Source organism: Triturus cristatus, chromosome 3_1 (assembly GCF_964204655.1).
Source record: "Triturus cristatus chromosome 3_1, aTriCri1.1, whole genome shotgun sequence".
Taxonomy (NCBI): Eukaryota; Metazoa; Chordata; class Amphibia; order Caudata; family Salamandridae; genus Triturus; species Triturus cristatus.
This window is the reverse complement of record NC_140583.1, coordinates 971,285,332-971,299,006: the sequence shown is the minus strand read 5'-3', so window position 1 is coordinate 971,299,006 and position 13,675 is coordinate 971,285,332. Positions and strand designations below refer to the sequence as shown.

Genomic DNA, 13,675 nt, shown 5'->3' with positions numbered 1-13,675 from the left:
TGTAAGCTCGGACTGCACTACTGTTAGTGGTTCCAGTACAAAAATATGTATACACGTTTTCAAAGTTTAGCATTTTGAGGCTATGTAGAATGCTCTCAGAATGCTCTCTGATTTGATGCAAATATTTTTACAGAAGCTTGAAAGCAAGATTGAGGGTTCTTTGCTTTCAAAATAAAATGTTCATAAAAAAATGAAAGCAGGATAATTTTTTTTTTTTGCTAAACTACTGTAAACTTTCAGGTACCATTTCTTTGCAGCATCATTTAGTAACATGTGTTGATGCATGCTAGTATTTCCCAAAAATATTTATAATGGAAAATCCGTGTAGCCTGTTTCAATAAGAATATGGGAAATAAACCAGCATTGGCAAAGCCAGTAGGGCTGAAATTGATGGTCGGCTTTGTAGTTTTGTGATGTGTGACTTGTTTTGGCATGGTTGTCGTATAACCTTATTGGTGTGGGAGCGACTGGGCCCTCACCATTATAAGAAACATTGACAACAAAAAAAATTGCAAATGTGCGTGTATGACTATTAAAATGTCTATAGTCTAAGACTATGCAATAGGAATGATCAGGTTTCACGACAGGAAAAAGAGGGTTATTCATTTGAGATACACAGGGTTCAATTACTAACTGGTGCTCCAGTTGGGAAAGGTGGTCCTTAACGGGTGCTTTAGCATCCTGTTTAATAAGATACGGTGGCTGTACTCGATGTGTGGATCTTAAAGGAATGACATAGAAAGGAGTTTCTTTATCCCAACCAGTATGGTTATGATAAATAGCGGGGGCCAATGCAAGGGCCCATTCAGATGCATAAGCTTATTTGACAAGGTGTGAAATAATGCTTTAATTATACACTTAATTTCACCTTCAATTTGAATATCTAAAAGATAGTCTGCCTGGAGGAGCTACGCGTGTCTGCGGTTTCAACAACAATAAATGTTTTGGTTTGTTTTTGCTGCCAAAAATTGGTGGAGATTCTGGCGTACTAAGGTGACTTCTGTCGAGGAGAGTAACAGCCCAACTCTTGTCTAGGAGGGGGGTACTCACCGTCTGGCATATCTAGCAGATGAAGTTGCAACTTTCTTCTTCTGAAAAGTGGGTTTATATGGAGGAGGCCTGCCCTTCTTCATCTCCATGTCAGACGAGCGTAGTGACTCCCTTTTTGGTTTCACATACTCTTGTCTGCGGTCAGATCACCCTCCTCTGTCGTATTGTTGATCAGATGTTTCCTGAGAGGACCGAAAAGAACGTGTATCAAATGCCCGATACCCGTCTGCAGACTTTATTTTAGTGTGATAACGAAAATTGTATAGTCTTTCAGTGGAGTCCGGGGGTGGAGAACATCCACGCGGTCTACATTTTTGTGGCTACTGTTTAGATTTGTCCCATAGATCTTTTGTGTGCAAAATCACGGGCTCATCTGGCATCCTTGTTGGAGCTAGGCTTGTCAAGTGGCAGTACTAAAGGCCTCGTTCCTAAACTATTGCGCCCTAAGAATTTTTATACATTAGCGGCAAGTCGCTGGCATATCACCAAAGATGCTGCTTCACCTTTAACATTAGAAAGAATCATTTCGGTGAGACAATGGGAAAATTACCCACAAGTTTCATCCCCAAATGTAGGGCAGGACCTACCCCATGTTCATTCTGTATTTGTTTGTGAATGTTCGGTAGAACGGCCATCGTGGAGGTCCATGACAAAGCATGTAAACTGTGGCAAAAATAGTCAGCCACATGTTGCAGTCAGCTAAAGTGGGAACCAGTCCAGTGGGTAAGCACATGGTTTAAAGTCTGTGCTTGTCCTGTGGTCCCGCAAGAGGGAACACAGCTTCAAGTTGATAGCTTTTGTTTTTTTGGGCATTCCAAAATGGTATTTCTTCCTGATTAGTGGGCCCTTTGGCCATAACTGAATGAACAACTACAGTACTAATGACCGGGGCTGCAGGCAATGGAGCTTGCGCTTGCAGGTCAAGTCTAGCTGGACCAGCCAGCAAAGTACATGAAATATACAGAGTAAGACGCCTATATAAGATGACAAGAACATTATACGAAGCACAAGTTTGTACCATATTCAAATGACCTAAATCTGTATATGAGGGTATAACCTGCTAATGCTGGCCATATGGTGTATGGCCCCTTCGTTACTAAGGGGGCTCATTCAAACTGCCCCAGGCACATGGGAAAGGGCGCCATTGAACTTAGTCTAGTGCTTCCAGATGGTAAGAGGAATTTCAACAAGTGCGAAATCCAGCAGGTGCCTGGGGTGTTGTGTATTCATGAAAAGTATTATCATTAGCATCCACAGCCAGATATGTGACCCAGGAATAAAAAAACTTCAAAGCGGAACGCTGCTTCACCTTCTACTACAAAAATCACAGGAGCCCCTGCTGCAGGGACTCCATGTTGTGTTAAAAGTTGAGTTAACCGCTGGGCGGCAGTTAACAGCAATAGTTTGCCCCATGACTAATTTGCAATAGATTCAAAGCATAGCACAAACAGGGTTTAAACCTTCTAATATTCAAGCTTGAAAAAGTAACCTGATTAGGTGTTCCCTAACAACTGTGGAGGACAAATCCCGAACACCACAGATGTCTCTGATAAAAGGTGCCTGGGTATTGTGAATAAGCACAAGCACTGCTCAGAGTTTCCGCAAGTATGGATTCTGCTCAGGAACAAAACTATGCTTGGGATCATTGACCATCGGCAAGTAGGGACTGAGTCTGACTAGTTACAGTGCCTCACCTGCTCTCCTAACATTATTAGAGAAACAAGTGAATTGGCACCCCAGATCACAACACTCTCGATCCTCTCAGGGATCATGGTAACAGGACACACCCTTTCGCTCTCTCACTCGTACTTGTCCACAATAAAATAAGACACGAAGGAAGTTTAGAATATTTATTCATTCTATTGTGTCCTAAAATGCAGTATTCGTGCCACAATTGGAAAACAAATGCATGCTAATAATGCTGTTAGCATGGTCCGTAAGCCATATATTTATTAAAAGCCCGGTCATGTTATAAGAAGGAATATCCTTAAACCCCAACCCCCTCCCCCCCCTCCACCTCCTCCCTTCTACTGAAGCTAGATGCTTTGATATCAAAGATATCTGGGATTAGTGGCGGACCCAGTACCTTAGCATACACAGATGGATGTTCTACATCTCAGGTGACATAGCAATCTTCTTTCAGAACCGTCGCCCAGTGTGTCTACTTAAACTCTTGTGCTCCGTTATATGACAAGACATGTGTACTCCTAAACAGCAGCTGCATTCTCTTGGTATGTCTAGGTGCTAGGGCCTGACCAGAGAGCATAACAAGGGGCATTGTTGTTGATCTTGTCTGTAAGGTTCAGTCTTAATCCCTGGAAAAGAACAGAATAGGAAATCGTATGCCGGTTCTGTGTGAAATTACATTTTGGAACAAAAGCAAGTGTGTTTATATAGTAAAGTGTTCAAAAGAAAATGTGGCCTGCTACATGCAAACTTAAGGTAACATAGGGAAAACAACAAAGGGCCATGAAGGAAACAGATGCCACTTTCTCTACTAAGAGCTCACTACATAAACATTCTCTATTCCGTCCTTTACTGGGAACTTGCAGTACATTTGTGTCCTATTTCCTCTAGTGGGGGCTCGCCACTTAATTTTAATTATTCCTTCCATAAAAAACAGCTCACCACACACTATCATTCTATTGGTTCCAATAGAGGGTAATCAAGCTGAATGTTTTTCAGGTGCTACAGAAGAGGACTCTCTAACTGTTGCTGCGGTGATGCCCGTGATCATGAGGGCCTCTTTTTGTATATGTATGCTGGTTATCTTGCTTAAGTATCTCCTTTCAACTCTAGTGTGCTGTTTTCTTTTCTACAATTGCAAGTGCCCGTGGTCTCCCAGCACTCTTACTGCTTCCCATTGCAGTCATGTAATAAGTGTGTATACATTTTTTTTAAAACATTTTCTCATCTCCAGTTCTGGAAGACGACTGTGACTAGTATTTGTCTCTCTGCAGGCGTAACCGACCTGGAGACCGCGAGAAGGCGCTGGCTGTTATCCTGCCGGTTGTGGAACGTGAGGAAGGTACAGCCCCTGACCTATATTGCATGTGCGGTCGTATCTACAAGGATATGTTCATTAGCTCTGGCTTCAAGGATCTAGAAGTGAGAGACCGTGCCACATTCTGGTAAGGCCAGTCCTCTGATCACTTCCCTATCCTGTCCCCTCAGTCCATCCTTGAATAACCCATGTGGTAGCTCTCCTCTGTCTGATCCAGATTTGTGATTTACTAGGTATGGAAAAGCTTTTGCTGCTGAACCAACGCTTCACTCCGGTATCAACCTTGCAGTCCTCCTCATGGCGTGTGGACATAAGTTTGAAAGTTCAACAGAGCTGCAGGTGATTGGTCAGTATCTGTCATGTCTAAAACAGATTCTGTGACTGTTGAGCGGTTTGAGGGTGTGGCAGGTGTATGGGGGTTGGTGTGGCAGATGGAAGAGGGGGGATGTGTGGCAAGTCATCAATGGTATTGCAGTTTGTTGACAGTGTAGAAGATAAGATGGAGGAGAAATGCCCAGGATGCACTAGCTGGTTTAAACCCCGCCTGACCAAGTAAAGGCTGCATGGTACATTTGATATCTGAGTAACGGATCACAGTCTCCGCTATATAACTTCACAAAAGGTTAAGAAAACTTCACTGTGACCCAATTCAATGATACTTCTGTTATCAACCTTAAAATATGAATGACTGTTTCAATTTGCACACCACAGTCAGCTTCAAATTAACTGAATAAGCTGCCTTACAGGCACTTGTATTTACTACAGGCCTAGTAAATAAGCCAGCCTTCCTAATCCTTTATGCATGTGAAGCAAGAATGTATTAATAGGGGTGGAGATCAGCACTGTAAAAAATTGTTCCAGGAGTCTTTTAATCAGTGTCAGAAGTATAATAAATACCCCCAACCACTCTGGAAATCTCTAATACCAAAGAGAATGTCACATGGCAGTGTTATGCCCAAGAAGAAAGACTGCCATTTTACATCCGCATGTATCTTAAGTTGCCACCTTTATTACGCACTGACGGTTGACACACATTTGTTTGTGTGACAGTGCAGGATTAGTTTCTCTGAAATCATATTGCTTACATTTCCACTTTGGAAGTACACTATCTGAAAGAGACATCTAGCTGCAGATTGCTTACCTTAGAATTGTCCCCAGGCGCCAGACTGGTCCTGGAAATTATTCACAGCAGTACCTCTGCATCGGGAGAACGTGTCGAGTGACTCCATGGTGACGTCAGGCACCGGATGTGACGTGTACCGATTCCATATAACCCCTTCCCTGACTCGCTGATGTCAGTTTCTGCTTTTTGCGCTTCAACGTGGTTCCGGTAGCAATACCTCTGGCAGTTTATCAGCCTTCTTCGATTTCTCGTCGATGGAACAGTGTGCCTTTTCTACCTATATTGCGTCAGGCTTCAAGCCTTGTGGATCCTCTGGTTGGCAAATGTCGGCCACAGACCCTTATTCTATTTGTATGTGATACCTGGGAGTACACTGCGATGCAGACAAATGCGACTCATGCTGTCAACTTCATCCAAAGGCACTGAGGGAACATCTGATGGAGCTCCTGCCGATGCAGCTGTTTAAGCCTTCCAGGTCCTCCTGTTCTTTGTCTCCCTCTCGCTCCATGGCCTGCTTGTGGATGTGTTCCTGTGGACGTCATTCTAGATCGACGTCCCCAGGTTAGTCTGAGTGCCAGCGGTCGAAGTCGCTGCCTCTTCTGATTTCACTGTGAAGACTCTTCTCCTGCTTTCATTGTGGGGTCGTCACTCGAGCCTCCTCAACTTCCCTAGAGACGGGGTAACGGGGACCCACATGTGACAATATTATAATTTTCTTCACCTTCCCCTGGAGCGCCTGTGGGCCCCAAGGAACTGAGGAGTGCCTGGACTGTATCCATGCCAAAGGGTTTGCCCTCGGCTTGTTATACCTTCCGATTTGATTATCAAATCCGTTTTGGCATTGGTGCACAGCTCTTTGGTGTTAACACCTTTTGGTGCCTGTGCCTGATCAGATGATGCTGTTGGCGGCGCCAATTGACACCACCCAACTTTATTCTACCGACGTTGCTTCAGCGCCACTCTGACGCCACTTGGAGTCTGGCATGGCATCAGTAATGCCATCTGACTTGGACACCCTGCCTCCGCTCTGCGGTGCCCCTCTGGTTTTTCCTCCAGTGGAACATGGTATGTAAGATGATGGCGCACAGTAGGGTTTCCTGCATCCCATGGCTGACACTACCTGGTCTCCCCTGGGTATTTGCGTTTGGTGAAGCTCGTAGCTTAGAGTTGCCACGGGCCTCCTTTCCTCCTGGCCTTACCTCGGAAGCGAGCTCCTCATTAGCGGACATGCTCAAGCATGCATCTTTAGTGTTGGATTCATCTCTTCCATCTGTGGAGTTGGCTACTGATCCCCCTCATTGAGGTATTCCATCCGGGCCAAACAGCAGTGGAGTAGGCGCTCCCTTATAGTGTCGCTCTATATGATATCTTTTGGGGGCTTGGGCTAAACCTGATGCAAGGGAGCCAGTGAATCAGTCAACTTAGCATTGATGCCCTCCTGCCCCAGGTGATCCAGAAGAAGAGACGAACCAGCACCCTACTCTCAGTTTATTGGAACAAGCTGTTTCTGCCTCCAAAGACCCTGAATCTCTTCCACATGTCCCTCCAGACAGAGATTCTAGGAAACTGGACACTTATGGCAGACATATTTTTTCCTTCACCAGTTCTGCTCTACGTTCTATCAATGCATCTTGCGTACTTGGAAGCTTTACCCATGCGCTGTGGGACTCCTTGGCATATCTGCTGCCCTACTTCTTCCTATGACATCGGGACGACCATGTCCAGTTAATTTGAGATGGGCAACGAGTAGCTCAATGGCTCATTCGTTGTGGTATGGATACCACTGATTCAGTGGGTTAGGCCATGGCTTCCTCTGTGGGGTTATGTCGCTGCCTGGCTTTGTGCCTCTGATGTTTCAGAGGCTGTTCAAGCCACTTTGTTTTATATGCCTTTTGATGGCACCTGTCTCTGCTCTGCTTTGCAATTATATTGAGTAAGTCAGAGTAGAGCAGAATCGTAACTCAAATGTTTTCTTCCATGGTCTCCCATACTAGGGTTGTACAGGGAGCTGTCCAATTTTGTTTACATCTGTGCCATTGCGGGGCAGGTGCTCATTGGCTTTCTTGTCAAGTCACCTTTATATCTACGGGTCGCACCTGATTGGGTGTTCCTGCCCTTTGCAGGTACTTTTCTTATTATGATACCGTCAATGAAAGGATGTGGATCCCACAATCTGGGACGTATATTGTTTTCTGGTCTATGTATGCCTGTTCATATGGGCTTCTTTCTGCAAGCTAGTTTTATCCCCCAGATCTTGTTCTTTAGTGGGTATTTTGCTTGCATGATGTGGATGCTCCTTGTTACGCAGCGATCATCTTCTGTAGGCATTTTTGAGATCTGTTCTAGTACTAAGAATCCCTTATAGGTACTTTGGTTGTGTGCCTCTGAAATATAATATTTGTACAGTTGCCTTGCACCAGCTCCTAACACAACCATCAGAGGTGTTTTTTCTCATCCCCATAGCACCGGTCTTTTCTACTAGGCATCTTTTCTTCCTTAGCAGGAGCTGTGCACTGAGTTGCGTACTCCTTGCCCTGGGCTGATTTTTCCACTGTGGCCTGCAATGTTTACACTTTGGTCTATTACTGGTGACTTTGCACTTCATATTTCTCCTCTCATTATACTGTGCCAGGATGGCTTCCTGCCACTGATCCTTCTGGGTCCTTATTGGACTATAACTAGGCCTGTATAGCCTCACTATTTTTAATCTGCTTCACCCATGGAGAGGGTGTTATTTCTGTCACTTTCTGGAATACCTTGTATTCCATAGGTGGTATTAATTGTTAATTTTCTTTCTGGAACATGATCCCTTCAGCATTCTGGTTCCGCCTCCGGAAGGACTGGTTTCCTCTCACTCGGTACAATCTTTCTGTCGTAGACCGCGGCTGCATTACCCATGAGGGTCTTGAGCACAGGGGAATTCTGCTTCCTTTCGCACCCTTCTTTTTTTCTAAAGGGTCTCTTCTTTTTCATGGGATGTGATGTTAAATCTCACCTCTAAGTTCGGTATGCCATTTCCTCTTTATTTTTGAAAACTCCTTCTACTTGAGGGACTTTTTCCTCTCTTCTTCAGCTCTTCCTTGCCACCTTTGTCTTTTCCCCTTTTTGCTATGCGGTATACTGAAGCCTAGGCTATGTATGCCTCCTGTCTCCAAATGAGACTTTCTTTGCTGGCCTGATATCTGTCTGTTGGGTGAGAGTGAGTGCGTCGAGACCTTCCATGTGTTTTCCTTCATTTCGACTACCTTTTTATAGTCCTCCTTGTGCTCTTTCACTTTATACCAGAGTTTCACACCTGTTTTCTGGTTATTTTCTGTCACCCGTCTGAGGGTTTCCTTGTCAGTCAGTTGTGTTTTTGGCTTTAGTGAACTCTGCAGTTGTCTCAACTTCGGTCTATCGCCAATGTATGTTCTGTTTGCTCTTTCATAGATACTACTTTTGTTAGGTGCTCTTCGTTCCTACTCTGGTCACTATCCCCACTTGCTGCAGGAGGCTGTGATTATTCTACCTTACGGGGAAGGTATGCTTTGTGTATTCTGAGATAATGTACCAATGTGGCCGAGAAAAAAGGGGGAACCCAAAACATGTTTTCTCCATTTTAATTTCCATAGGAATCTTTAGACAAGGCTACAGGTCGAACGGGTGAACGGAATTACCCCAAATTTGGCAGGGAAGGGTCTTGGTTTAGAAAGCACGCTTTTGTTTATTTGGTGTATATCAGTTCAGTAGTTTTTGAGAAATATCGTAATTTACAGATATCAATATTTGGGAATTCTGCCTTCTGATTGGCTGAGGCGTTACAAGCACAAGCTTGCTGCTTATTGGCTGCGAGCGGTTGCAACTAGGAAGTGTTGGTAGCCATTTTGAGATTCTGTTGAAGCAAGTAAGGGGGGAAAAAAGGGCGAAAAGAGAAGGGTAGGAGCGCTGTGAGCTCTGTGGGGTGGTTAGGGTGTGCTATATAGGGAGTGTGAAGTGAAGTATTCACCCCTAGCGGTGTGAAAGTGCGGTTTTGACCAGATTGAGATGGTGCTGAGGTGAGGTGCCAGTACACTTGGATGAAACCGTGAGCTGATTGCTGTGATCTGATGTGCTCCTGGCGCTGTAGCATACTGGTCTGAAGACTCAAATGAAGTGTTTTAGCAAGCCGTAATAAATAAATAATCGTGAAGAATATAATGCAGAATGTTGCAATGCCACAGAAGACAAATGGTGAAATCAGGTGTGTTTAAGAAAGTGGCTGTGTGGGATAAAGCGATGGAGTCTGCAAGTTATATAAAAAGTGAGGTAGGCAGCCGAAAAGTTGTTTTTTCACTGTATTGCTGTAGCTTCGCGTAGAGGCGTATTCTGTCGGACATGCTTGTTATCGCAGGGAGCGAAGCCATTTTTAACAAGCTAAAATAGTAGTAGGATGGCCGCAAACCGAGCGGGAATTATGGGCACTGTTGCTGTTATTCCAGAGATGATGGAATGAATGAAGTCTGGTATTGGACTAAAAACAGTTTGAAAGCCTGTGAGAAGGCCGGAGGAGACAATGTTAAAGTGTGCCAGATCTTAAATGCGAGATGTGTTGAAAATTGTGTAACAATTCACAAAGTGTAATGGGAGGTTCGTATTTAAAAAGGAGTGTATTTTACTTGAAGTTCGTGCCATCTGCAGTCGATAAATTACTTTTGGAGAAGTGAGGGACACTTCTGTTTGCAACAAATGCGCTTTCAGTTTGCTCCGTTTAATAAAATCTGTTTTCAAAGTAGGTATTGAAGGCCAAGTTGAACTTTGGGAGTTACTTTGTGTGGGTGGGAATAGAGATTGCCAGAGGAAGTTATCCGGTTTGAAACGGTAAGGACATAAGGTGTGCCAGCTCACATTGGGTAGCAGTCCATGTTATTAAGAAGCAGATAACTGCTGTTAGAAAGCTGTGTAAATGTTGGTCTGATTGTGGGAGTTGGCGTGCTTTTAAGAAAGCACGCAATATTGGGGGCTGTAAGCTTAGAAGCGTCGTGCAAGTTGGACATTCTTGCATAGTAATGAATGATTGCCATTGTGGACCCACTTTTCACCTGTGAGAAAAACTTCAGTATCCTCTTTAAGACAGCGATATGTAAATGGGAGAAACCACTCGTCGTGAATATACACGCTACCTTATATAATCACATACAACATGACAAACAACATGTACACCTAGCAGACACAATGACACTATGTACTGTGGGAACCGTGGCTAGCCATGTACACAAACCAAACATGGCATGGCACCTCTGCCACACAATGCAGAATGCGGGGAGAGATGGGAGCAAAGTATGTGCGAATGTCGCAAGTGATTCTCGATTTATAAAAGTATACAATGGAAAGAGTTGCGGGGATGTGCCGGACAGACTAGAGTATGCAGAGCACAGACATGTACATGTCAACCTACACTGATGGTCTATTGAGTGAAGTAGACAGTGGATGTAACCATGATCGTACAGTCAGTAGGGAAGATTACAAAAACATAGTGCGTACTGGCCCCCCCCCCCCCCCCCCCCATCTTTAGCGTAGTGGGCTGGCTCGGCGTACACAGGGCTAGCTTAGGGGTATGAATAAAAGGCATGGTTCTCTTCCGGAATGGCGAACATGTGTGTCAGGTCTGCGCAGCTTACACCGCCACGAGGCTGACGCCGTGAGCGAAGGGGGCTGCGTGATATTGCTCTCAGCCTGCTGCTACCAAGAAACCGCCATGGCTGCTGAGACGCACATATGTCCCACAGTTCACCTTTCGACACCGTCTTATGTGAAAGAGGGCCCATCACGTGCCGACGGAAGCTCCTGGGCTGAGGTCTGCGAGCTGGGAAGCCTCCTGAGATCAACGCTGGCTACCGCGACACAGGCAGACCGCGCCCAGCCTGAGACCCAGCACCGTGGAGTGCTCTGTATACTACTAACACAGTAGTCCAACAGGTACCAACAGTGGAACGGTGTCTTGATCCCATAATGGACGATGTTAGAACTGCATCTGAGAGTGCAGATGAAGGTACTCCTTTCGACCAGCTGTCACCAACTGTCGGTCCCAACAGTGGAACGGTGTCTTGAACCCACAATGGACGATGTCCGATATTATGTGCTGCTTGGTTTTTACAGAACTCCCTCAGTTGAGGTGCATCAGACTCTGTGCTTCCGTAGCTAATTGCTGCACATGATCATTGGGCTTGGCTGACTGCAGTCGGTGGAGTACACCGCGGTACAGCAGGTCTGAACAGTGGAACGGGGTCTTGATCCCACAATGGACGATGTTAGAACTGTATCTGAGAGTGGAGATGAAGGTACTCCCTGCGACCAGGTGCAAGCAACTCTAGGTCCCAACGGTGGAACGGTGTCTTGATCCCAGAATGGACAATGTCCGATATTACTTGCTGCTTGGTTTTGACAGAACTCCCTCCGTTGAGGTGCATCAGACTCTGTGCTTCCATAGCTAACTGATGCACATGATTATTGGGCTTAGCTCACTGCAGTCGGTGTACACTGTGGTACAGCAGGTCGGAACAGTGAAACGGGGTCTTGATTCTGTGATTGAGGATGTCAGAAGTTAGTTTGTGATTTGTGTGTACCCCCTGCGATCAGGTGCAACGAACTGCGTGCTTCCGAAACCAACGGCACGTGGCTGTGAGGCGTTAATGACCACTGCCTCTGGCCTACACTGCGGTCAGCAGGGCTCGCAATTCACATAGAGTGGTGATTGTTTAATTACAGAATCCAGTAGGCAACTAACTACAACGTCTATTGAAATGTACACAATAGCCTTTTAGTATACTTGCTTGAAGAAGTTGTTTAAGATGACTTATAGGTCTAGTACAATGACTAAATTCTTCTTGGTAGTGGTAAAGAACACTGAATTACAGTGGACAGCAGAGATCGCAATTAAAATGGTTTAGATTTATTTATTGCAGAGCTTTGTGTAATTTATGTTGGATTTTGTGAAGAGGATGTGAGAAAAAGTATTCATGGAAGACTGTGCTCACTACTGCCTTCAATTTACACTGCAGACAGCAGTGTTTACAATTCAGATCGAGTCGCTATTGTGTATGACGCAGTCCTGTAGGCAAAAGACATTGCTCCAGTGCGCTCTGTCCGCACCACGCATACGCATCATCACAGGGTCTGCACGCGTTTTTTGTTGCTTCGCGAACGGCAAACAGGACAGCTCAAGTCAACACCACGTGGTTGTGGGCTGTTGCTGACCGCTCTCTGGCCTACACTGCAGACAGCAGTGTTTACAATTCAGATCAAGTCGCTATTGCAGATGATGTAGTGTTGTAGGCAACAGACATTGCTCCTAGTACGGCCCGCCCGCAGCACGCATCATCGCTGGCTGTGCACATGCTGAATGCTTTTGATGTGGCTATCTAAGTGCACTAGACCTGATGGACCCTTTATGATACAATCCTTTTGTGTATTATTTCAGATATAATGCCTGTATCTTAGTATACCACAAGTTATGGTTCTTTTACGATAGAATCTTTTCTGTATTATTTCACATCTAGTTTCCCTACCTTACTGCAGCACAAACTATTGACCCTTTTATTATTGAATCTCTGTGTGATACAATGATTACTGTTGTAGTTGATGCTAGCAGCAACCATTCCCTGAGGGCTGGTTTACACTCACCCCATTCGCATCCAGCACAGATGTCACTGGATATGTGACCCTGGTTATAAAGAGGAGTCGGGCGCACTTGCCCGTACCCACTTCCACTATCTATGTCTGTGTGTATTATCTATGCATAATACTGCCCCTGGGCCGTACCACATTATATTGTGCTGTAGACAGCGTATGCAACCATGTTACCTCTGGCTGTGGGCAAAAGTTCTGTTATGTAGCTTGTAGATGCATGGCTATATCAGGTGGAAGGCTACTTTACAGAGCATGAATATTGATGAAGATGATGGTTGCATGTTGTGTAAAATGTCAGATGTGTACATAGCAAAAATTTTTCAAAAAAACTCTAAGCAGAAGAGGAGTCTCATCAAACGCTGTAAAGAATGGCTAAAATGGATGGGGTCCTCCAATTGTTACAATGGGAAATGTTATGAACCAATCGAATGCTTTTCTTTAAGGTCACATGGCAATCGCGCACCGAGCGCGTAAGGAGGCCGCACCTGACACTATTTTGAGAAAATATTACCATAATATAAGTTTATTACAGTTAGAAATATATAAATGTTGAAAATATTTTAGATTATCGCTTGTTCTCATATATACTTTAAACTTATTTAGATATTAGTTTGAGACGAAAATTAACATGAGGGAATGGCGTTCCCGGCGCGACACCATTCGTCTGATGTAACACAGGGCCTGGCAGCATGCACTTGTCGCATACGGAACGCGCAGCGGGCGTTACCCCATACGTACATGACGTAAGGCGCGGCTTGGTACTGCGTACCCGTCGCATACCAAAGTAGCAGCTGGCGCGATTACATACGTATATGATGTTTCGCGGGACGTGGTGCCACGAACCCGTTGGATAT

The 13,675-nt window shown here is 44.9% G+C and overlaps 1 protein-coding gene across 2 annotated transcripts in view; it reads left to right on the top strand.

Annotated features, from left to right (window-relative positions):
* The window catches only part of LOC146861338 (mitogen-activated protein kinase kinase kinase 5-like), an 802,557-nt gene that overhangs the window by 135,743 nt on the left and 653,139 nt on the right, over positions 1-13,675 (top strand). For both annotated transcript variants that reach the window (XM_085645620.1, XM_085645619.1), the window contains exons 7-8: positions 4,011-4,181; positions 4,288-4,400. In XM_085645620.1, the coding sequence (XP_085501746.1) occupies positions 4,011-4,181; positions 4,288-4,400 (284 nt within the window). The remainder of the gene's footprint in view (positions 1-4,010; positions 4,182-4,287; positions 4,401-13,675) is intronic.